Below are 26,371 nucleotides of genomic sequence, written 5' to 3'. Positions count from 1 at the left end.
TAACACAAGCAACTATGAACGTATTGTTTGAGTCTACAGAGATTATTGCTATGTACAGTGAAGAGGTTGTCACCTGACACTTTTTGCATCACAAAGGATTTGAAAAATAGCTTTAATCAAAAAATTTTGTGTGCATATCAGTGTGACAGAAAAGTAAACGTTTAATATGTTATGGCTCTGTTATTTAATATGAAGTGCATTATTAATCATACAGTAATCAATGGATTAAAATAGGAGTCTTTTATGTATAAATTTATACCTTGTTCCAGGATTATTTCTCTTTATATTATAAGTATGTTGGGCTTCAGGACTTCAAAGCACAGTTGAGTGATTCTATCCCTATATTCAAGCTGTAAATGACAGCTAAATATTGAAATAACCTCAAAACACCATAGAAATAAATGTACTCTAAAATGAGATGTTTTAAAGCACAATTTCAAGTTACCATTAAACACAGTTCCCCCTAACTATCCCCTTTTTTGGCATGTATATCCCATTTACTTTAATCCCATGGTCAGATCATTCTCTATTTCCATATGTACCTACAAAGTTCCTGGATGTAGATGTGTGGGACTTTATCAGATACAAATTTGCGTCAGATTCAGGTGGTTTAATATTTTATAATGTTCATTGGAAAATAATGAAATTTTATTAAAAATAAAATTAAAACATTTCTTCTCTTCTGGGCTTTACCCTGAAAGCAATGTCACTTGTGTAGGCCTCCATTCTATTACTGTCTAGGCCTTGCGGTAGCTCTACCACTGTTAGACTTTTATACTTCTCACTTCAGTTCTTTTAGTATACACTAAATTTTCACTTCAGTTTTCAGTTCTTCTAGTACCTGCATTGTAATAGTAGAGAAGTATCTAGTAGTGGAGAGGAGGATGTACTTATCATTGTGCTCGATTGTGTCTAATGAGCATTATGGTGGTAAAGCCCCCAAGGAGAAGCTAAACGTACTCTGTGGAACATGGAAGATACAACCTAATTCAAAGAGTTACCACCATGAAACTTATAAAATATTTTTTTAATTTTACAAATTACTGAGGATAAGTGTGTACTCTATTTTATAAAAATGTGTTTTAAATCTGTATTGTTTAATAATGGAAGGAACCCTTAATAGAGAAGTAATTCAAGAGAGGATCAGAACCTGCAAATAGTTATCGTTCTCTGGCTGAAGGGTCTGATTTAAAACCCATTAAAGTCAATGGGAGTCATTCCATTGATTTAGTCAGATTAGTATCAGGTCCTATGACATTTACTTATGATTGGCTGCATAGTGAAATGTTTACATGTTATTTTTAAAATGTTTGGCAATGATACACCAAATGCCGGTTGCTGGATTTGTATTGCAGACTGGCAACTGTTTTCTCCTGTTTATGTATTCCATATTACAGGGCAGGCTCTAGGTGCATATACAGAGCAGTTTTTATTTTTTTTAAATATTGTTGTGTAATAGGTGTAAACAGAACCATGATGTTCACATCAGTGTCCTTTTAACATTTTAGAATAGTTGAAACTTTCATTCACAGTCTGAAATTAAGGCCTAATGTTTCTAGTATTAAAAAAGTTCAGATAGGTTTTACTGTAAATACTTCTGTGACCTAAAGTTCAAATCCCTCCCCCACTCCAAAACCCAGGGTTTTTCACAACCTGACTTCTCTTCAGCTAACTGGCATCCAAGCCCTGATTTTGCCTGATAACCTGCACCGTTCTATCTGATGGGGGTGTATCTTCACTACATACAGAAGATACCTAATTCCATAATATACTCCCTATCTCCCCTTACATCCTCCTATAAATGTTGAACAGGAAAGAAGGAATATAACCCTGTGATACACTGCAACATGAGAAAACCCTCTGAGTAGATCAGCAATCGCCTGGTCCTACCCTTTGGCTCACTTTAGAGAGAAATGAAACCACTTAAGAGTAACAGTGTCTAGGCCTTCTATGAACAAAAAACAAACTATTGTGTAACATGAAGTAAACCATTTTTTCATATTTGGATAACTCAATTTTTTTTAAAAAAATCATCTTTTGGTTGGGCATAGTCTTTGTAAGTTTGAATCCCAAGGTGTAATTTTTCAAGGAAGTTACAAGCACCTGAATATACCAGCATCAAATGAAAATGCGTATACAACTGACACTATGGTATAAAGCTGCTACAGTGGGACCATACAACAGCAAATAATAAAGGAAACTGCTCATTATTTACTTGAGAAAAAAGACTGTGTCCTTTAGTGTGTTTAGTTTTTGCTTTCATGTCTCCACTTCATAAGTCATGACTGGAAGAAAATACGCTTAATTGTCTTCCAGTTGAGATAAAATTTTTCATATCCACTTCCTCAGTTTTTTTTAAACCAGGAGCGGTAATGATTTTGTAAAAATAAAAACCATGTTTGTCTTCCTTTGTACCGTTTCATAAGGAGTGCTCAGTGGTGATTTTAGTGCATTTTTCTCTGTATGTTAGGGATATCAGTGTCTGATTTCTCAAGAAAGTGGAAGAGGCCAGATATAAGAGTAGAATCTGGGTCTTCTTCTCATGTCTAGGATAATGAAAAAGAAGAAAATTATATTTTTAATGATCTTAAGAAAAGGCTCCCTCTTGGATTTTTTTTTTAAATGGATGATAGTACAATTCAGCACACAATAGATATGTAGTCAGTATAATGAAATCTTATAGTCAGGAACAGAATATCTTAAAAAAGAGTTAAAGTTGTAAGTGTGATTCAATGGAATTCAGCTAATACCCAGAAAACAATATTATATTTTATTTACAAAAATTGCACACCTTTTAGAACCTCCAAACCTTAGAAAGTCTGGACATGAACAGGTAAGAGTCTATTCAGTTCTCCATTGACAAATAATTCTTAATTACTCAGTGTTCCCCAGCCCAAACTTAATGTTGTCTCAGACAAATTGCAACATATACAAAGGTCAAAATACCAAATTTTAAGAGATTATTGAAAATTGATCTTTAGTGTAAAATATCAGATTTTTCTGGATGCACATGTCTGTTTTGTATATTCAAATTGAAAGAGTTGGGGAGAAAATGTGCTTTTAGTTAGCTCATCATTGCTCAGTTCTAATTGCACTCGATATAGTACCCCTTTTTTGTTTCAGTCAAATACTTTGGTAGCTGGCAACTTATTTTAACTTTCCTCGGCATTTTAATTTTTAACAGTGTATCAATTTGCTCATTGTTTTTACATTCTACTGAAATATCCCCATCTCACGCCTCTGACTAGATCCTCTATGCTTCTTTTTAACCCAATCAGCTACTTTCACAGGGTTAACATCACCAATCTTATTTCTTTGTCTAGGGATCTTACAATTATGACATTTTGGTTTGTTTCCTTCCTCAACGCTGCTATTTTGATGATATCATCATCATCTGATTCTGATTCTACTTTTCTCTTTTTATTTTCTACTTTGTATCCATTCTCTATCTCTAATAGACATTTCTTCAGTTTCCAGAGTGGTTTCATTTGGGGTTAGAAAATCTTCCATCTCTTGCCAACCCAGCCAGCCTCCAGCCGAACTGTCAGACTTCCCCCGTTTTAAGACCAAACCCAGGACAGGTGCAGTGAGTATGGCTACGAGAGTCCAAGTATGGTCTTTAGCACTTTCTTGCCTTGGGCAGGATATCACCCCATCTCTCTCACACACATTAAATAAATTAAGAAGTGGCTAACTGACATATCTCAAAAAGTAGTTGTTATTAGAGAATCCACTGAATGATTATTTGAGACCATGGTATTGCACTCAATGTGAAGAAGCTCTCATTTGGACCTCATTATGGCAGATAAATATGAATTAATCACTGGACTGGAAGTGATTAGGGTGTTTGTAGTGGGGTTCCACAAGGATTGGTACTTGGTCTTATGCTATTCAATATATTCATTTATGAGTTAGAAGTAAATATAAAATCACTGCTGATAAAATTTGTGGATGACAACAATTCATCATCATAATCATGGCAAAACCCAAAGGGATGTATCCCTCTTGCCCATCAAGTGCTACCCAAATCAATTTCTAGTTAGGTCTTTAAGATGATCTGGCTGGATAGTCAGCTTATGTCCATCACTGGGACCTTACCGGACCACTGAAGCTTTTGGTGACCACTTGATTGCTGGTTATGTAGGTGCATCCCTTAGTAAATACACTTTGTAATTGATTGGTCATTCATCCTAATAACATGTCTATACCAAGTCAGCCACCAAAACTGAACCAGTGCTGATGGAGGCAATTGCTGGATTTGGTTATGAATATCCTCGTTTCTGATCTTATTCTGCCAGTTATCTTGCTGTCAAAGATGATGAGAATTGAAAACATCAGTCCGCCACTCTTCAGCCTTCCTCTGCGCCCATGTTTCACTGCTGTATCATATAATTAGTATAACTGTGGTTCTATAGATCTGCCTCTTTGAAGCAAACATGATCTGTTGATATATTAGTGTCCCTGTAGCAGAGTGTAGCAGGGCTCCCTTTGCTCCTGCCTCTGCTGCGTTCACAAACCACTCAGAGATCCTTGTGGCTCAGCAGTCACCTGTGTAGTTTATTTACAGCATGTGCTTCCACCACCTTCTCACCATATACTGCTTGGGTTTTCAGACTTAAGGATTTCTCAGCTTCTGCACCCAGAAGGGAAGAGCTACCGCTCTCCTTCCACTCTCTGGCTTCCCTCCTGGCTTCCTTCCTAGGGGTCTGTATGGGGCCCCAGGCTAATTAGGCTGATAGCTGTTTCCCATTCACCAATGAGGTGCACGTTTCTCTAGGCAGCTCCAATTTATCTCCCTTAATTGGAGCTGTCATGACAGAGGGCTGGCTCAGGAGTTTCTACCCAGCGTGCTGTTACAGTCCACAACTTTCATGGATCTTCCAGCACTGTCTATGATGCTTCCTAAGAATTTGACAGTTGCCACCTGCTTGATGTCCCATCTGGACAGGTTAATACTGAGCTTGTTGTAATTTGAATTTGGAGGCTGCTTGATAGTAATGACCAGGACATTCATTTTATCAGATTAATAACCAGATCAATGTGTACTACTTCATGGATTGGATTTTTTTTTTCAAATATAGGTTCTAGTTTAAAGGGAATTATTGTGGGGAAGTTCTATGGCCTGTGGTATACCGGAGGTCAGATTAGATTATTAAAATGGTCCATTCTGGTCTTGCAATGTATGAATCTATGACTGACAGGATCAGCCATCAGCTGCAGCAGTTCACCAAACAGAGCCAGCCAGCCAATGTCCTCAGAATATTCAAGATCCAAAAGCAAAATGGTATTCAGCTCAACACCACCAATACCTGTTTCCTCAGGCTTACCTACTAACCAATCAGTGCTGATATTGAACAATGATGGTGACAGAACACAGCCTAGCCAAATTCCTGGTGAATGTATTATGCTATGTATCTGCCATTCTACTGTAGAGCTCTTCTATCAATGACTCTATATTCTCAGGGACCTAGAGTTGCCTCATCAGATCCCAGAAACTTGATCAGTACGCTGAATCAAAGGCCTCATGGGAGTCTATAAAAGAATGCTGTACATACTTATTAAATTGAGCCATCTTTTCAAAAAGTTTTTTGAAGGTAAAGATGTGGTTGACAGTGAAATCATAGAATCATAGATATGTAGGGCTGGAAGAGACCTCCAGGAGTCATCAAGTCCAGCCCTCTGTGCTGAGGTATGACCAAGTAAACTTAGATAATCTATGATAAGTGTTTGTCCAACTTGTACTTAAAAACCTCCAATGATGGGGATTCCACAACCTCCCTTGGAAGCCTATTCCTGTGCTTAATTACACTGATAGTTAGTTTTTCCTAATATCTAAGCTAAATCTCCCTTGTTCCAGATAAAGCCCATAACTTCTTGTCCTGTCTTAAGTGGATATGGAGAACAATTGATCACAGTCCTCTTTATAACTGCCTTTAACAAATATAAAGACTATCAGTTTTCTCCTGAAAAGATACTAGAATAAACTATTAAACAATTCGTTTGTAACCATCTTGAGGATAATATTGTTATAAGGAATAGTCATCACGGATTCGTCAAGAACATATTCCAACTTAATTTCCTTCTCTGACATGGTTACTGGTCTAGTGGATGGGGGAAGCAATAAATGTGATATATTTTAACTTTAGTAAGGTTTGTGACACAGTCCTACATGACATTCTCATAAGCAAAGGAGGGAAATATGGTCTAGATTAAATTATTATATGGTGGGTACAGAACTGGTTGAAAGATTGTACTCAAAGAGTAGTTTTTCAGTGGTTCACTGTCAAACTGAGAGGGTGCATCTCATGGGGTGCCACATGGGTCAGTCCTGGGTCCAGTACTATTCAATATTTTCATTAATGACTTGGATAATGGAGTGGACAGTATGCTTCAAAATTTGCAGGTGACACCAAGCTGAAAGGGGTTGCAAGCATTTTGGAGGACAGGATTAGAATTCCAAACAACCTGGACAAATTGCAGAACTGGTCTTGAATCAATAAGATGAAATTAAATAAAGGCAAGTGCAAAGTACTTCACTTAGGAAGGAAAAATCAAATGCACCACTACAAAATGGGGAATAACTAGCTAGGTAATAGTATTGTTGAAAAGGATCTATGGGTTATAGTGGATCACAACTTAATTATGAGTCAACAATATGATACAATTGTGGAAAAATGCTAGCATTATTATGGTGTGTATTAAAAGGAGTGTTCTGTGTAAAACATGGGAGGTAATTGTCCTGTTTTACTTGGCGCTGAAGTACTGTGTCCAGTTTTGGGTGCCCTGCTTTAGGAAAGACGTGGACAAATTGGAGAGAGTCCAAAGGAAAGCAACAAAAATGATAAAAGGTTTAGAAAACCTGATATAGGAGCAAAGGTTTATAAAAAAGAACGTTTCCCTGGGTCTCATTGTTCCCCTTTTTTGCCCTTCTTCTGTCTTCTGGGACCTCGTCTGTCCTCTTGAAAATATTTGCTAACAGTTTGGAGATTGCTTCAGCTAGTTCCTTAAGTACCCTAGGTGAATTTCATCATGCCCTGCTGACATGAATACATCTAACTTATTGAAATATTCTTTAGACTGTTCTTTCCCTATTTTGGCTTGTGTTCCTTCTCCCCTGTTGTTAATATTAATTGTGTTGAGTATCATTAACCTTTTTAGTGAAGAGTGAAGCAAAATAGGCATTAAAAACTCATCCTTCTTGATATCATCTGTTATTGGCTCTACTTCCCTGCTAACTAGAAGACCTGTATTTTCTGTCATCTTTCTCTTGCTCCTAATGTAGGTAAAGAACCTCCTCTTACTGCCTTTTATGTCCCTTGCTAGGTGTAACTCATTTTGTGTCTTAGCTTTTCTGATCTTGTCCCTACATGCTTTTGCTATTCTTTTATACTCTTCCTTAGCATTTCTTCCATGTTTCCACTTTTTGTAGTATTCCTTTTTTATTTTTCAGGTCATTATAGAACTCTTGATGAAGCCATATTGTCGTCTTACTATTCTTCCTGTTCTTCCTTTGCTTTGGGAATACTAGGTCTAAAGCCACCCTGAGTTTCCTGGCCTTTGCCATAAAGTGCATAATTGATTTGAAACATTAACATGGAAATAAAGAAATTCCTGGGGACTAAAAACAGTGCAGTATCTCAACAATGGGTGAAATGTAAATAATGATCAGGACAAGGCAGCCAAACAGAGTGATCTGGATTGCGTGGTAATCTGAGCCCATTCAAGGGAAATGTATTTTAATATAGTCTAACGCACAGTTGTACATCTAGGGAGAAGGAATACAGGCCATACCTACAGAATGGGGGTCTATATCCTGGAAAATAGTGATTCTGAAAAAGTTCTAGGGGTCAAAGTGAATAAGCAGCTGACCACGAATTCTTAGTGTGGTGCTGTGGCAAAAAGGGCTAATGCAATCCTTAACTGTATAAACAGGGAAGTAGTGAGTATGAGTAGGGAGGTGAATTTACCACTGTATATGGTGTTGGTGAGACTGATACCAGAATACTGTGTACAGTTTTGGTGTCTATATTTTAAAAAATAATTGAGAAACTGGAGAGGGTGCAGAAAAGAGCCAGAAAAGTAATTTGAGAGTTGGAGAAAATGCTTTACGATGAGAGACTTAAACAGGTCAGTCTGTTTAGCTTATCAACAAGAAGATTTAGAGGCATCTTGATTACAGGGTGTGAGTACTTTCACAGGCAGGGCCGGCTCCAGGCACCAGCTTAACAAGCAGGTGCTTGGGGTGGCCAAGGGAGAGGGGTGGCACCTGCGGCAATTCGGGGGCGGCAGGTCCCTCACTCCCAGTAGGAGCGAAGGACCTGCCTCTGAACTGCCGTTGCCGATTTTTTTTTTTCCTTTTCCCCAATTGCCCCTGCCAATCGTGGCTTTTTCTTCTTTTTTTTTTTGCTTCGGGCGGCAGAAATGCTGGAGCCGGCCCTGTTCACAGGGAAAAAAAATACCAGATAGTAAAGGGGCTCTTTAATCTAGTGGAGAAAGGCATAACAAGAACAGTTACCCGGGGTTCCAGTGAACCCGAAGCTCTTGGTACCTGGGTTACAGTGAACCTGGAGTTCTTGGTAACTTTACTTTTTGCGAGTCGCTATCAGGACAAAGCAAGGGAGATGCAGCACTTCTATCTGCTATGTGGCTGACACAAACAAATCAAAACCATGTGCTTTCACTTAAAGCCAGTACTTTTTAATTCCTTGCACTCCCAACAGAATGCCTCTACTTAGTCACTGCTTTATCTAGTCTCAAGCATGCACAAATACAATAGGTTATAGAGCACCCCAAACTGCAAAATACCCTTTAGGATTACTGCTCAGGAGTTTGGAGTGGTCTTTGGATGATTTCAGCCATAGCATTTCAGTGGCCAGCTGTCCATCTGCAGCTGGAGATCTTGATGTGTCCACAAAGTTCCAATTCCAAATTACAAAAACATGTCAATCAAAAGTATTGCATAGCTGATCAAATGGAGCAAAAGCAAAGGTTGCAAGGTTCGCCAAAAAGAGGATGTGGTATTGTGGTTTTCGGGTCGTTAGTCTGGCAGGTATACATATTTCCAGACTGCCTGTTTTTCACAGACTGTCACCCCTGCACTCCAAGAAAAGGGCACAGAGGGTCAGGTTCACCCCTCCTCACTTCTGGCTTCACCCTAACTAAGCTAAGTTACTGCAAAGATCCACTAAATAACTATTCCTAGCAATAAGCAAAATAATTGATAGACCATCCCAATAGTGGGCAGTGGCTTAGGCACCTGGTTGTTTGTTAAAATACCCCTCTACAGAACCATTAGTTGGAAGTGGAAGCCAAATAAATTCAAATCCGAAATAAATCACAAATTGTTAGTGATGAGGGTAACTGACCTTTGGAACAAACTACCAAGGGAAGTGGTGGATTCTCCAGGTCTTGAGATCTTCAAATCAAAGCTGGATGCCTTTCTGGAAGATATGCTTTAGTCAATCACAAATTATCCTTTAGTCCAACACAAACTATTGTGCTCAATGCAGGGGGTAACTGTGTGAAATTTAAGGGCCTATGGTATATACAGGAGCTCAGACTAGATGATCTAATGGTTCCTTCTGGCATTATACTCTATGAATCTATGAATTCTTTAGAAATACCGAAATAAAATAGAGTAGGATTTTTTCTTATTTATGCTACTGTAATCTAGAGTAATTAGAGTTGGCTCTGCATTTACACATGTGTAAATTAGATTAGGGCATGATTTAGTCTCACTTTCCTATTGGTTCATATATTGATACTGTAGAGTAGACATTCACATATTCTTATAAATGACAGGATTATATATCAAGTTCATCAAAATATATTATATTGCTACAAAAAGTAAAATATTGGTTGTTTCCATTTGTAATTAGAAAGCTCAAGTAATTCTAACACACACACACACACAAACACACGAGCTAAATTCTCGGTGGTGTTCACAAATGAATTCAATGGTAGTGAAGCTTCTGCAACTGAGTGTAGAATTGGGGCCTCTATCTTTAAGGTATGACATTTTCTTGCAGGATACATAGGTATTTGCTTTTCAAAATATTAAAAAATATCACAGCTATACTAAATAGCCATGGTTGGATGGAATCTGCAGATTTGATGGAATTAACAATATTCTTACTTTGTTCTTGCTAGGCCAGAATATTGTATCTAGAAATTTTATATTTTCCTCTGATATATTAAGCTGTAGATTCACAATGACTATGATAGAGACATTTAAAAATTAGGCAATAAATAATGCAAAATACAATTTAGTTTAATCCTATAAAATACATGCAGAAAGTTAGAAATAACTTTTAGCATGACAGTTCCTCAATAATATTAATGAATGATAGAGTCCTTTATAAGACACATCATCTTTTTATGTCTAATATAGATATTAGTAAAATTACATTATATTCTGAATAAAATTGAGTTACAATTACATGTCAGTCCCTATGCATTTGGATATTTTAAACTGATCTTGAAAACTACAAGGACTATGATTAGATTTTTAAAGATTCTTGCCCTGAAGAATCTTTTTCCTTTAATAGAAATTGCATATCATGAGAAAGGTAGTTTATCTAGAAATTAGAGGTTGGCTTGAAATATGCAAGTCACTTAACTACCATCAAAATAGCTGAGACATGATCAGATACTCACTTTGCCAAGTATATAAAATAATTAAATGTAAGGTGCTTGGTACACAAAGAAATTATAAAAAAAATTCATGGCCTGCAATTGGACTTGTCAGCTGTGAGCAGCACTACATATTTAGCATAAATGAGAATAAAACATAGAAACATATGGACATGAGATCAAAAGAGAACAGTGAAAAGAGGAAAAAGGTCTTTTTAACTGTTATGTACTTTGATGAAGTTTTTCTTAACTCTGTGTCATGTGGTGTGTTTGCAGATAGTTCAGAAGCAGCATACATACGGTTAGGGGGATAGGGATTAGGGTTGTTTCATCTAGTCATGCTGAAGTTTGTTAGATCAGCTGTATTTATTATGCCGAGAGAAGTGAATGGGGAATGTTCTGTGTCCATTGTCACAAAGTATTACAGTCAGCTCAGTTCTGGTGCCGGAACCAAATAATAAACTTTTCACTTGTATAAAACCTTTTATATAGGGATATTAAAAGACTTAAAATACTAATTTTGGCACTTGTCATCCAGGTTGGAATTAAGTTGTGTGACTAGAATTATTGTTCTGCCATCTCTTTCCCACGTTTTGCAAGGTTTGGATGTTGCTATCTGATACATTAATAGCAGATTTGCATCCTGTTTGGGGCTTTCCTTTGTAGGTGCTGGAAAATAGATTAGGTGAAATCCTAGTCCTATTGAAGTCAATGAAGGAGGGCCAGAATTTCACCTTCTGTGTCTTAATGTTGGATTTTAAGCATTTGAGGAACAGGCAATGACTTGAAAGTCTGGCCTTAATGTATTATTAATATTAATATTAATGTTTATTTGGGTTGGTGTCCATTATCTACTGTGCCATTTCCACAAACTTAGGGACAGTCCTGCTCCAGGGAACTTACAATCAAAGGGGACAAACAGTTTCTAAATAAAAAAAATGTTAAATTTAATGTAGAATTTTCACAGTACTTGTATGTAAGAACTGGTCACGTGTGAAGTATTATTATAGAGGTGGCTGGTAGTACCATCTATTATTAAGGTTGCTTGACAATTCTATTATAAGACCCATTTCTTAGTTACTTATAACTTTGCCAAACTTAGCAGTTTGGGCTGAGTGTCTGCCTCAGGATGATAATTTTTGGAAATCTTTGACCAAAATAGTTCGGCCAATTCTGAGAAAGAGGCTAGAGAAACATATGTTGTTTTGCAATGTTAAAAAAGTTCTGTTGACCTTTTCTTCGAGGACTCTACCACCCACTTGCTTTGTTCCAGGACTTAAAATATTGCCCGTGTGGCCTTTGTGTCATTGATTTTCCTTTTATTGTTTGTATGAAAATTTGCCCAAATTTGGACTATTTATAAGCCTTTGAAAAGTTGAAACACGCTCAGAAAACACTTCTGAGATTTTTAGCAGATAAAATCTACAAAGTTTCTGTCCTCATTGAGCATGCATAACCCCCTCACAGACCCTCATGCTGACCAGAGTGCACATGCTCCATCCCTACACAGTGACTAAGAATGCTCCATTCCCTCACAGGTCCTGTGTCTGCCAGGAGTGCCAGGAGCCATCCCTAAAGAGTGAATGAGCATGCTCTAGCTAGCTTAAGGCTATGGAGGCAAAGGTGGACTTTTTGTGAATGTGCTGCTGTGTGCCAGGGAGGGGTCAGCCACCAGAACTGAAAGCAGAGAGCCTGCCTCTCCTGTGCTTTAAGAAATAGCCCTGCAGGTGCCCAGGCAGTATGGAAGTAGAAACTGACTGATTAAAATGCAGAGAGGACAATTGCCAGATTGAGGGGAGGAAAAAGTGTTGATTGGGACAAGGTGTCTGACGAGACTGGGACTGAGGGGAGGGAAAAAAAGCATTTGAGGGGTAGAAAATTAGGGTTGGTTGGGCTGGGAGCTGATGAGTGAAATGGGGGATGGAGGAAACTGGGAGCCAGTTGGCCAGTGAAGAACACTGAGATTGGACAAGGAGATGGTGGGGAGAGGGAAACTGGGAATGGCTGGACAAGGAAACTAGTGTGTGGGAGGGAGGGGAGACAGATCTCCCAAGAGCTGGGGTTTATGGGGAGAAGTGGGTCTGTACATATGCTTGTGCAGCCTTAATTCAGCTCCCTTGTGTATATGGATTGTGATACAGTCTTTAATTATGTGATCATGTTCTATTTTTACTATTTTAATTGTTAGTGTTATTTCAGTTTGAAAAAAGGAAAATAAAATCTTAACTCTATCCCCTTGTTCATATGGATTATGGCATAGGGTTAACAAGTGACCTATACATAGGGTGATCATATTTCTCAAAGAGAAAACGGGATACCGTGCGGGGTTTGCCTGAGCCACCTGGCATCACTGCTCGTCTGAGTCCCAGAGGACTTAAAGCCAGTCTTGGAGTACCCATATCCTTATTCTTTTTGCTTTTCTAATGCACCGTTTGCGGGGACCATTTATCCTCACTTTTGCAGGGTTGGCAAGTCATTTCTTGAGACCACTGAGCCCCGGAGCTCATCAACAGGGGTACTCGCTCCATTTCAAAGCCATCCCAAAACTCCTTGCCAAAGATCCCCCTCATGAGAAACTGCTGTCAGAAGAGGTATTGGTACTGCTGATAATAGAGTCATAGAACTGGTATCAGAGCTTAGCAAGTGGAAAGAGTTTTATCCCTCACATTTACTCATTCCTACAGCTATGATCTATGCCCTGCTCTGGAACTGAAAATTGACAAATATCTAAAAGAAAAGAAAATTTTGATGGTTTAACTGAAAAGTATAACTCATGCTTTAGAATCTCAGGAGTGTTCAAGGCCCTCAACCTTTGAGATGATCATTTGCACATCTCCATAAGACAAAGCATAGTAAGTATCTCTGGCTCATGGTGGGTGACCACTAACAGTTTAAGCTATTGCTCTTTGGGTTAGTGGGCAGTTCCTAGGATATTCATCAAACACTTTGAAAGTGGATGCAGCTCATCTATATCATCAAGTCTTACAGGTGAACCTGTATCTTAATGACTGGCTCACACGAGCCAAAGGTTACAGGGGTTGCTTAACATTCTCTGGGCTATTTAATCCCTCTGCAGATCTCTGTTTGAGGGTAAATTAAAACAAATCTTGGTCCCAATGTGTGTTCTACTATTCACAGTGGGCACCCTAGATTCCACAAGAGCTTTGGTATCCCGACCAGAGCACTGGTTCTGAAATTTCATCCAAGCAATGGACTTAGCAAAGGGGAGCGGAGGTAATATTTTATTCATGAGGATTAGGCCTGATGTCAACCAACATCTCTGTCATTTCATTTACAAAATGACAGTGTGATTTTTGCAAGGGCGATTGATTTTGGTATACAAACCAAACGTTTACAGCTTTAACTTAATGTTTCCATCTCAGAAGGCCAAAAACTCTAATTTGGTGGACACTGCCAGAGAATGTCTTGAAGAGATGGTCTTCTCTCATCCTGCTCCTCAGGTAATGCTAGGCCTAAACACATATGTGGTAGCAAGAACCTTTGTCTATGAACTTTGGAAGCCCCAGGAGTGAAGACTCCATGTAAATTTGGTTAGAACTGAGAGCCTTCAGAATGGCTCTCATATCTTCTTTTATAAATCAGGGCAACTGATGCTGATTCTCCCAGAAATGTGCTTTGCACCTGGCAGGAAAGAAAAAGTAAGTCCATAGCTGAGAAACAGAGTTGAAAAATTGGTCACTCTCTGTGGCTTGCCAGATATTTGCTGGGGTCAGGAGGTGTCATTTGTATATGGATTATTTTCTGCAGGTTTGAACAAGTAACATTTTGCTGAAGACTGGGCAGAGATTCACCATGTATATCAAATGCCTTTCTTATACACTGAAGGAGTGGCTCCTTCATGTCTTTCCTCACTTTCTTTTCTTTCCCATAGTACTGAGGAAGATGTGTAAGACAGACTGAGTAATTTTAGTTGCATCTGCAAGGTTATGGCAAGCTTGGATCTCAGAGCTTATGGCTTTGTCCAAAGAACATCCATTCACTCTCATCTGGCGAAAAGATCTCTTATATTAGCAAAGCGTCAGCGAAGCTTATCAAGATATCCTTTAATCTGAGAACATAGCTACTGTGTAGTAGGACTAGGAGAATTTAATACACACCTGAGGAGATCAAAGCATAGTATTGTTGATGTCTAGAAAGCCTTATACTGGGAAACGTTAATCTGTCAAATGGAACTATTTAAAAAAGTCTGTTCAAGGTAAGGTCTTGATCTGGTTTGTATTCAGCTCCAGTTATATTACTTTTTTTTTTTTCTGTCCTGGTGTCTTCAAAGCTATCTCTGGTAACTTTGGTTTACTTAGTTGCTGCCCAATGTCTTCCCTAGCAAAATACTTTTAAAAATATCTTTTGAACCTGGACACTAGTTAACTAAACTCAAGGTAGGGCTTTGGGATTTTGCTCTCAGTATTCGAGATCTTATTTTTTGTGGCCATCACCTTGGCAAGAGGGTCTTGGAGTTGCAGACTTTTGATGGCCAAACCATTTAATATTGTATTCCATAAAGGCAAGGTGGTACTGCCTTACCCCAAATTTCTGACACAAAAATTATTGGAGTTCAGCTTAATCAATCTCACTTGACTGTTGCACCCCAAAGGCTAGCCTCATAATCATTCTGGGGAAGTGAGTTTGCACACTGGATATCAAAAAAGAAATTAGCTACAACTTAAACTGAAATAAGAAATTCAGAAAGTTGAACAGAATATATGACATTGGAGAATATTCTGTGGTCAAACCATCTAGTCTCAAAGGCTATCTTAAGTGTATAATACTTTGAACCGGCTAATGTTCATGCGTCTGCACAGCAGGACTGGCTTGGTGTCCTCTGCTAACTTTAATGACATCCATCTGCAATGTGCCCATATCTGAAATATATAGGGATGCTATGTGGAGTTTGTTATACATCTTCACAGTTCATGTTCTCTGCACGATGCTGTTTTGGGAGAGTAATGCCTCAGAGTTGTTCAGCTCACCTTCTCAAAGAGGTCACAGCTAAATAGTGTTCTACAGTGGAGCTCTGTGAAAACAATATCAGGAAGGTGAAAATGAATTTTTTGCTATTAGTAAATCTTAATCTCTGAATATATTGTTATTTAGTTAAAGGTCCTTAGTATGGCAGAAATGTTTGATTTTTAATAGTTTTAATCTATGTCAAGGTTTGTTAATAAGTTAAGAAAACTCAGTAACATTAAAGCTTTCACATTTGGGGAATGTTGGGTGTCTTGGTCCATTTCCTTCCTTCCCACTTGCACCTTCTATCCCCATTGTTTTTCTCAGCCTTCATCATGTTATATTTTAACTTTGATTGTAAACTCTTGGGGGCAGAGACAATAAATATGAATCTGATCTCAGTTATATTGGTTTTAGAGTGGCATAGATCTACTGATTTGAGTGGAATTATGCCTGATTTAAACTGATGCAAAAGATTCAGAACTATTGTCTTTGGTCTGCAAACTGTCAAGAACATTGTACTGGAAAAATAATGATCTTTATTATTACTGCTAGAAAGCCAGTTTTCCATACCAGTGCCTGAATGCACAGCTAAATTAAATGTCCTTTCATTAAACAGATCTCTAGAAAGAGTGCCAAATTAAATCTTTATGTAATTCTCACTGAGACCCGGGATGAACTAGTTCCAGTTTTGGTCTCTGTTACTTTTATATTAATTTGGTCTTCAAAACTGTTTTAGGCTGTGTGGAGCTGCTGGAGGGGATATCTTGGTATGTCAATCACAGTTGTGATCTCATCAACGATCTTTTTTCAGAAGAAATTCTTTGCCTCCATCCATGGGAGTTGCATTTGCTGGAATAGAAGGGTTATCCAGGCTATCTTTGCTCACGTGCATTTTAGCCAACTAGAGGACAAGTACATTTCCCTCCATCCTACTTGAATGAAGCAGGATGTAGCAAGACCCTTTGCTTCATTCACTGCACACATTGTGTCATATTCTGATATCCTTTCTCCTGTTGAGCAGCAGCTTACTTCAGAGGTAGCTTTATTGAAATCAGTGCAGTTACTCACAAAGATGCCGTTCAGCATATAAAGGTGGCAGAATCTGACCTCACTGAAAGGTAAAATCTGCACAGCACCTAAGGTTCACTTGAGAGACTGCCTGTCTCTTTTCTTCCCCATCCTCTCTACCCCTGGATACTAGGCATGTGAGTTACCAGAAATGTGACTTAATTTACAGCTTTCTTCCACCCATAATACTCTTATTTTTCCATTGGTTTCTCCTGCTTTTACACTCCTTTTCTTTCTGCTTTCTATCTACTACCATGATCACCAGTACCAAATTTGACATAGTCCAACCCCCTGCTCAAATCAGGACCAATTCCCAACTAAATCATCCCAGCCAGGCCTTTGTCAAGCCGAGCCTTAAAAACCTCCAAGGAAGGAGATTCCACCACCTCCCTAGATAACGCATTCCAGTGCTTCACCACCCTCCTAGTGAAATAGTGTTTCCTAATATCCAACCTAGACCTCCCCCACTGCAACTTGAGACCATTGCTCCTTGTTCTGTCATCTGCCACCACTGAGAACAGCCGAGCTCCATCCTCTTTGGAACCTCCCTTCAGATAGTTGAAAGCAGCTATCAAATCCCCCCTCATTCTTCTCTCTGCAGACTAAACAATCCCAGTTCCCTCAGCCTCTCCTCATAAGTCATGTGCTCCAGACCCCTAATGTTTGGTCTGTCTGTTTACTCTACTCTAGTTGTGATCCAAGTTCAATTCTCCAAGCCTGATCTCGAGAAGAGATTTGAATTTGGGTCTCCCACATGGGATATCCTGGTGTAGGTATCTCTCAGTGTCTCCTGTGGAAGCTGTCCACTGTGTATAAAAAAATTAATAACTGGTGTAAAGACATAAACTTGAATCTCCCACTATCTGTACTTGTGTGATTAATAAAGTTGTGGCTTTCCTCCCATAATAAATTATTCCTTTTATTAAACTAAAGGTCTTGTGATGCAATAAAACTAGTATTCTAATGATATTGAAATCTATCTGTAGCAGACATAAGATAACAATGTTTGTTTGTTTTTTAAATTAAATACGTGGTGCTCTCCTGCAATTTGTGTTATAGAGGTGTTGTAATGGCTTACCACACTGACTGAATTCTAGGTTATTTCAGTTTACACTTTTCTTATTTTCTTTAATACTATAGGAAATTCCACCACCAGGCTCCTACGAGGTTCAAAAATCGTTTGAGAAATCACATAGTAAAAGCCACTATATGCCTCCCCGAACCACACTGGCTAAAAGAAAGCATACCTCTTTTCTCAGTGCAACACCTAGAAAAAATGTACCCAATACTGACAAAGATGTACCAGGTAAGTTTATTACTTTCTTTCCTAATAAAACTGTAACTAAAACAACTAAAATATTATTCTCTTTCTTGAGAACCATTCCGAAAGGTTAGTGTTAAGTCATTTAGGTCAAGTGATCTTAGATTGGGATTTTCAAAGGAGCCTAGGGAAGTTAGACACCCGTGTCCAATGGGATGCAAATCTGAGCCTTAATGCCAATCCTCCAGTTTAGCGACCGGTAAGTAAAATTGAAAGCAAAGAATCAACACCTGTTAAAAATACTTTATTGAATTAAGCCACTTCTTCATCCCTGAGGGGATTAATCTGAGGCTATCTGGTGACTAATTTTGCTGGTCAAATGGAAATTGTTTAACTAACGAAATAACCAATATCACTGCATTTTAAGAAAATATTGTTTGTGGTGTTGCTGTAGCTATGATTTTTCCAAGATATGAGAGAGACAAGGTAAGTGAGGGAATATCTTTTACTGGACAAACTTCTGTTGGTGGAAGGTACAAGCTTTTGAGCTACACAGAGCTCTTCAGGTTTGGGGAAGGAAGCCAAGTGTTACCTTTTAAGAAAACCAACCAAATTGATAAGTGGGCAAACCATATGCCTACTTTATATTTCATTCTGCATGGTGACTTTGAACCTTGTTAACACAAAGATGTTTGTTTCCATTAAAAAAATATAGACCTTGTTTACGGCATATGAATTGGGTTTGATTTGCTTGTCAAACTGTTGACTTACTACTGATTGGGTATGAGAATGTTTAATACTCCACATGCTACATATTTGCTCATTAAGATAAAGTTCCTTAGGAAAATAGAAATATATTCTCAACTTCCAGTGAATAACTTGCAGGAAAAAAAATCTTTGTAATTTGAGTCTCAGAAATCATTGCAAAAGTGTTTGTAAATCCATCTTTGCCTTTTATATAATTAATCATAGATCAGGGGACACAAATTAATGAGGACAGACAGATTTTAAGCAGCAGGCTGCATCTTTTTTAAAATTGGAGAGGGTCACTATCTGCCTGTCTTCCCAAACCAGGCATTTACGTGAATTCAGTGTGGGGTTTACTGGGCATCTCTCATATAGCCCATAACTCAGGGTAGCTCTCCACTGCCTAACCCAAGGGTTCAGCTTGCTTAGGTAAATCCTCTTGTCTTCCCCTGCAAAAAGGTCAGAAGGTACCAAAGAGGGACCCCAGTCTGCAAGGACTTCAGGACTTTTCCCCATAGGCCTAGGGCTTACCAGTGAAATCCCATGTCTCTTATTTTCTGGTTGCTGGCTTTTTGGCCTTATATTCACACTGAACCCCGGCTGCAAGTTGCGATAAAACATTCATACAAATTCCTAATATTAAATTCCTAAATACTATTCCTAGATCCTATCATAATTGTGTTTATGACTGGTGCAAGATGCCTGAGAAACCCTGGGCTGGGCTTTAAATAAATGATTTGGGAGCAAGACCTAATCACCTCACATCTCTCTGGTTGGGCAGTAGGGCACTCGGGGAGGAGGGGCCTGTCCCTGTGTACACTCTCCTTTTATCCTTGCAGATACAATCAAGTTTCCTAGCCATTAAGTTAGAGGGGTGGCAAATTGTCACACTATTGCTAGCCATTGTATTCTGGTCCCCAGGTTTCTGTTTGACATGTGATACCTTCCCTCACAAACTGTGAGAAAACGGAACTATAATTCAAAGAGTCTGTGTGTTTTTAAGGAAGTTTGAGGTAGCAAATACAATTTCAAAAAATGAAAGAAAAGTAGAATAAATAGTAAGAAATTCTTTAAAGGTGTCCTAGAAATGTGTCAGTAAACAGCCAGAAAGTCTGTGTTTGTTCTGGAATATCAGAATAATAACCTTGGATAGAAATAGTTTATCTTAAAGGTTTATTAAAAAACAAAATCAGACAAATACAGGCTATCCAATAAACTACAAAACCTAGAGGCAAAATTCAGTGAGGTCCCGGTCTTTCAAGAATGTTAGCCATAGTGCTGACGTGAGGATCCACTTTATTTTGTAGCCTACATTAACTATTATTTTGAAACCTCTTTCCAGAGTTTTTCAAGTTGTTCTGACAAATTTTGAAATTAATGTATCAATACAAATTCCAATATTAAATCATAAATTTATAATGGGATTGATAATGAGTTTATAGAGACTTTCACCTCCGGGTTACTTCTGCAAATCAAGCCCAAGTTGGTAATAACTTGAAAGTTGTATTCATCTGCTGCTTGCTTGATCATCTGTGTGAAATGAACTGACTGTCCCAGGCCAGGCATTTCCCAGTGATCAGGAATCCACATCACAAAACCATCACCAGAATTGTCAATAAACAGAACCTTTGGTGGTAGTCTCAACAGAGAGCCAAGGATTGCTTGGAGACAGAGAATTAATGAACCCGTTTGAGGCATTATGATGGGGCAATAAGAGAGAGCTTGCACTGACACTATTTATTTTATGGATATATAGAGGATTTTCAATTGCTAAGTTTCAATCTGCTAACCTTTTTTAAATGGAAAGGGTCAAAATAAACAGTAGAAAAAGTTGCTACTTTCTCCTGTAATACCATTATTTGGTTTGTGGATTAACAGTAATGATTTGTAGTTCTGCTTTTTCCCTTAACAGGTAGTGCTAGTAATTGCTGCATTTGGCTTAGCAAAAATAATTTGCTGTGTAGTTTTAGATATTCAGCCATATCAGTTACTGGCAGTTTCTATATATATATAGTGAATGTAAGTTCCAACAACTTTAAAATTACATGTAGTATGTGTCAATAAAATTAAAGTAGCTAGCCCATTTTCCTTTTTTTGCGGTGGAGAGGGGTAGATGGGGAAGGGAGGGTCAAAGAAACAGGAGAAAATATAGAAGCTTACAGGCAAACTCTTAAGCCTCTAGGAGAATTCAGTCAGAGGTAGGTTTGATGTCACCAGCAGCATGAATGGTGGGCCCTCATGCCGACTAGGAGCAATGGAGCTATGATAAATCGGGATGTCAACATACCTGCAAAAGAGGGAAAGTAGTTCTGAATTACAAATTTACTTCATTCCCTTCTTATATTGTTTACTTGGGGCATTCAGTACATAATTCTAAAGCTTGTTTGACTAGTTGGTATATTTGTAGGTCACCTACTGTATACAACAGAAGCAAACAGCCTGACCAAGGTATTACTGGGGCCTTTTAGTGACATGAATACAAAGTTAGTGATAAATGAGGTTGATGACTGCTTTGCCTTTGTACTGGAAAAAAAAAAAGGTGAAGGTCATATCTTGAAAAAGGAAGTATATTTTCAGAATGTAAAGAAACTGGAAAAGAAGGTGAAAAAATGCTAGAACATGTAGTCAGGAAGTTACTACTTTTTCAAGCTGATAAAGGAAATGAAAAGGCTGTAGAAAGATTTTTTTTTATAAAAATGCATTACTAAAGATGCAAAAATTGTAAGAAACTGTATGTAACTTGTGTGTTTCCTGAGTTGATCATGAAACATTAGTTACAGTACTTGTAAGCAACAGCATTGCTAGGAAGGATATGAAACTCCAGCAGTCTTTGTACCTGCATTGATAATGAGGAGAAATGTTAACTAACACAACTGACAAATGAGCCTTCATATTTTGTTGAGTTGTTTAGAATCCAGGGATGGTGCTGATCAGAGACTTTAGAAGATATTAGGCCTTCCCAAATGTTAGTTTCATGGTATGCTTCTGGATTTCTGCACTAGGAGAGACCTTGACTGAGTGTGAGGCTCATTAGATGATACTCTGTCATGAAACTGCTGAACATGCTGAAACTCCTTTTGGGTTTTCTGTGCCCTCCCATAGGCCATGTCTGTTCTAGGGAAAAAAATGGTTAATCAATGTGAAGCTACAGTGAGAAAAGCAATTAAAATAGTAGGATGCCTATCATTATCCCACTCACACACAAGAAAAGAGGGATGCCATTAAAAATTGATACTACTCCATCCTTCCCCAGACAATCAGCTGGCATTGCATCTCTCCTTTCTTCTGTATCTCTGAAGTACAGCATTCCCAGTATGATTTTATACCTTTCCCCACTCTCAAACCCAGATACACCTCTGGTATCTGCTTCCGTCTGATCCCAGACATGTCATCCTATCTTCCTCTCCTGCCTAAGAAATGTCACTCAGAGTCCAGAAACCTCAAAAACTTCTCTTTCTGTAGCATGTTTCAGTATCATAGTACCCCCAGCTGCACACATGAACTGATTTACACAGAGCCTGTAGGTTTGGCCAAGAATGGGATGGACATATATCCCATTGGAGAGAGTGACCTTTGGAGTTGGCAAGATAATAGATCAGGTGACTAAGAGGGAAATAGATAACATGAAATGGATATGTGTAAACAGGCTTTCAGAAAGTTCTGGATTTCTCTAATATTATTTATAGCTTAAAGGACTTGTCCCACATGTTTCTATAAATACTGCAGGTTGAACCCAGTCGAGGTAATTAATTGCACAGGTTAGTACTTGCCTAGTTTGTTTCTATGATTGATTTAAAGAAAGGTTATGAGCAAATATCTTTGACTGGTGGTGTCAGCCTTCAGTTCCCCTCTAGGTTGTTTGAGATCCCTAAACTATCCTTTTGCACACTCAATGCAGCTACAACTTTCCAGGGAATGGTAAGCAAAGTGCTGGAGGGACTAAGTGAATTCACTTTTGCTTTAACTGCTGTTAAACCTGAGAAAACCAAACCTGAGATTACCACTGGGGCTGCCCTACTCCCAAACTGGGGCAACCACTTATGATTCATAAAGGAAGCAATCTACATGAAGACCTGACTGTAAAAGCTGAAAAATGCAAGTTAGAAACACCTTAGGCTGCAAACTTAGGGCATACACCGGATAATGGAATAATTAGACCAAGGTAGGCACTTTGTAATTGGTCCACTCTACCAAATATCAGTTGGTCTTTCTGATTCTGAAAAGGGAGTTTGTAAATGCAGATCACAACAGATAACATGATAAACACCAGTGTGTTGAACTGTTCAGTCAGGTTGACAATAAGGGGGGAAAGCATTCTGTCATGTTCATAAGCCACCTTTTTCTTTCTAGAAAGAGAGGTTATACTAGAGCTCTCTCACAGCAATCAGAGAAGGAAGAAACTAAACTAAACTAACTAAAAAAAAATTGCCATGACAACTCCAAAGTAAACACTTGCTTGGATTTGGTTTACTAGGATCCAGAAATGATGAGAGCTGATGAGAAACTACAGCATGTTTATAGACTTTCACTTGAAACTCTGTCATACATAGTGCTGTTTCTAAATGATTGTAAAACTAGTTCTTTTCTGTTTGGATATTGTTACCTTTTCAGTTTGAGATTTTTAGTAATTCTATCTGGACTAAATTTAGACAGGGATAATGTGCATTTTTTATTTATCTGCTGTTTTGAGGGGGATTTTGTTTGATGTAGTCTTGTATAATAATTGATCAGAAGTAGAACTGAAGTAGTATTCATTGAATATATTTTTGATGAAAAATGTGAAAATTAATTGAGTACACTTTGACCAGCTCTGGTATTTTATTCTGTGTGTAGCATAATATATAAAACTTTAGGTTACAGGGTGTCTGTGAAGCTGCTTATAAAGGTTATTCCTGGCCTGTAATATTTGCTTTCAAAGCATGAGGATCAAAAATTAAATTGATACATTACAAAGAAATGGAACTTCAAAAAGTACCTGTGGTGGCAGTGAGATGTAAGAACAATGCTGGAATCACTAGAGGGAAGGTGTGTGAAAATGTGCATTAAATGAGTGCTCTTTTTGTTGGCTTTCTTCTCATTTGTAATTGCATATTCCTGAAGCATATAAATGAGGAGGACCAGAGGAACATAGGTTTAATGTAGTACAATATGTGGTACAATAAAAGAATGTAATGTGATTCCCCCCCCCAAATGTTGAACTTAAAGGGATATGATGAAGATTGGCAACATTTTACTAACCTGATAGTCTTTGTAAATAGATATCAGAAAACATTGTATGCAAGACTGTGTGTGATTAATCCCCCTTTTCTCTCATCCTGAGGAACATTCCAGACTACAAGCATTATAAAGCCATCTACCAGGGAAATACAGGCGAAGAATAACGCAAGACCCAAAATGTAAGACAGACTCCTCCACTGTCACCTAAGTTTTTCTTTTGCTGCAGTCCCAGATGCATGAAATTCAGCTCTCTGCTCTTTGAATCCAGTTCTTTATTTTCCTCTAGTGACTTCTTAACAGGATTAAGGAATCAGAGCAGGAAGAGGGACAGGAAAAAGAGGGACAAGAATGGGAGATTATTCCAGATCCATAGATTGGAGTAAGGCAGAGATGAAGGAAGTGTGCTGTCAGTTGGATGAGGTTTCCTGATTCTTGTTTTTTAAATTTATCTAGGATTCTGGGAGAGCTCCTTTTGTTCACTGGAGAATGCTGCAGGAAAAGAGAGTCCTCTCTCATTCCAGATTGATAAATAGTATTGAGGGGGATCCCACCCCTCCCAATAACTGGAAAGTGATGTGCTGAGTCTCTCTTTTAAACCTTGAAAACCCTTCTAGTCACCACTTCTGTGTTTAACTTATTTGTCACAGTCCCTTTTAACCATAACTCCTTTTCAGCTGTATTCAGATAAATAATTTACAGAGCTGCAGCCAGCATCTGTAGGATCTGGGATAAGCAATAGAATCAGGCCACTTAGTAGGTAGTGGTGGTAGTGTCCTTAGAAGCAGTAATACTCCTGGTCTGGGTGCACGGGGCTTGGGCAGATGAGGGAGCAGCTCTCTGTAAATGGATTCTTCCTCCTGTAGCCGAGGGGCAATGTAGGAAGCGCGGGTGCATGTGTGTGTTTGCAGAACATCCTACAGCCAGGGGAGAAATTTGGGGGTGGGTCTGACACAGTCTCAGATGTCCTGCACAGGAAGAGGAAGTTCCACCCACTCCAGCCCAGCCGGGTCTAGCAGCTGAGCCCGGCGCAGGGTAGGAGCCACCAGCCGGGTCTTCCCCAGTCCCTAACCACTCTGGAAAGATTCAGCCTTAGGGGCTCTCTCCCTTTCAGGGGTACAAACCCATAGGGTTTATGAAATTTGCCCCCTCCCTCAATCTGGAGGGAGATGTGCACAATTTCTTGCCCCCCACGGTTAGACTATGTACAAGTTAGACTATGAACTGGGTTATATTATAAACAAGCAATACGTTTATTAACTACAAAAGGTGAATTTTAAGAGATAACAGACAGAACAAAGCAGACTGACCAAATAAAGCAAAATACGCAAGCTAAGCTCAATATACTTCAGAAACGGGTTACAAAATGTAAATTCTCACCCTAAATATTATTTTAGGCCAGTTGCAAAATTTCTGTGGTTCAGAGTTCCAGTTATATTCCTTTTCAGACTGGACCTCTGTCTCAGTCTGGACTCCCCCCGGCCTTCCCTTTAGGTGACTTTAGCAGTCTTTCTTCTTGGGCAGACACGCCATAGAGAGGAGGAGTCCTGTTTGCCTTCCTCCCCATCCTTAAATAGGATTTACATAAGGCAGGAATCCTTTGTTTCCCAAACTTGTCCCCCCTTCCATTCCAATGGAAAGTTACAAGAAGTCCCAAGTAATATTTAGTATCAGGTGACAAGATCACCTGAATGTCGTATCACAGCGTCCATGAGTCAGTGGCAGTATGGAGCATCCACAGGAAGGCCAAGTCCTTGTTGATGGGCCATTCACCCTGTCTAGCTTTTCCATTGTTGTACCTGAAGTGTTAGCAGTGGGCGTCACCCAAAGTAACATAGTTAAAATACGGATACATAGTCAATATTCCTAACTTCAGATACAGAAATGATACAGGCATACAAATTGGATAATTACATTCAGTAAATTATAACTTTTCCAATGATATCTTACAAGACCCATTTTGCATAAAATAGGTCTCAGTTATATCATATTCATATCAAAATAATATTTTAATAAAGAATATGGAGTGAAACATCACATATGTATACCATTGATTTGGTTCAGATAAATATTTAAAATATATATAATTAAACACAGTTTGCTTGATGCAAAGTAATTTCCCCCTTTTTGGTTGCCAGAGGGAATCTATTACTATAACATATAAATGTCTCTTTAGGTACATGTTATACACTAGTGTTCAATTCTTTTGTGAAGTAAAACATTTAAAACACGAAATGATACTGTTTCTTGGAGAAAGGTAATTCAAAAAGAATCATTTCAGAAGGTGACTTTGAGGTGTAGGTTTTTATATGTTCCCCCAGGAGATGTGGGAAATAAATTTTTGTGATGCATTTCTGTTCAGAAGATGAATCTCTTGTCACAAGAGAGAACATCTGCAGCTCTGTGTTTATTGCACTAAATATCAGAGCTATTTTAAATTTAGCATCTTTGGTTATACAGTGATTTAAATTATTGTTTTGC

General features: G+C 38.5%; 1 protein-coding gene across 23 annotated transcripts in view; it reads left to right on the top strand.

The window, feature by feature from the left end:
• The window catches only part of STPG2 (sperm tail PG-rich repeat containing 2), a 703,121-nt gene that overhangs the window by 138,800 nt on the left and 537,950 nt on the right, over nt 1–26,371 (top strand). For all 23 annotated transcript variants that reach the window (XR_008445059.1, XR_008445058.1, XR_008445057.1 and 20 more), the window contains one exon: nt 17,809–17,974. Coding sequence is in view for 13 of the 23 variants with exons in the window: in XM_054029557.1 (XP_053885532.1) it covers nt 17,809–17,974 (166 nt within the window). In the remaining 10 variants the exon portion in view is untranslated. The remainder of the gene's footprint in view (nt 1–17,808; nt 17,975–26,371) is intronic.

This window comes from Malaclemys terrapin, chromosome 5 (genome assembly GCF_027887155.1).
Source record: "Malaclemys terrapin pileata isolate rMalTer1 chromosome 5, rMalTer1.hap1, whole genome shotgun sequence".
NCBI lineage: Eukaryota > Metazoa > Chordata > Testudines > Emydidae > Malaclemys > Malaclemys terrapin.
The sequence above is the reverse complement of the archived record's forward strand: the minus strand, read 5'-3'. Positions and strand labels throughout refer to the sequence as shown.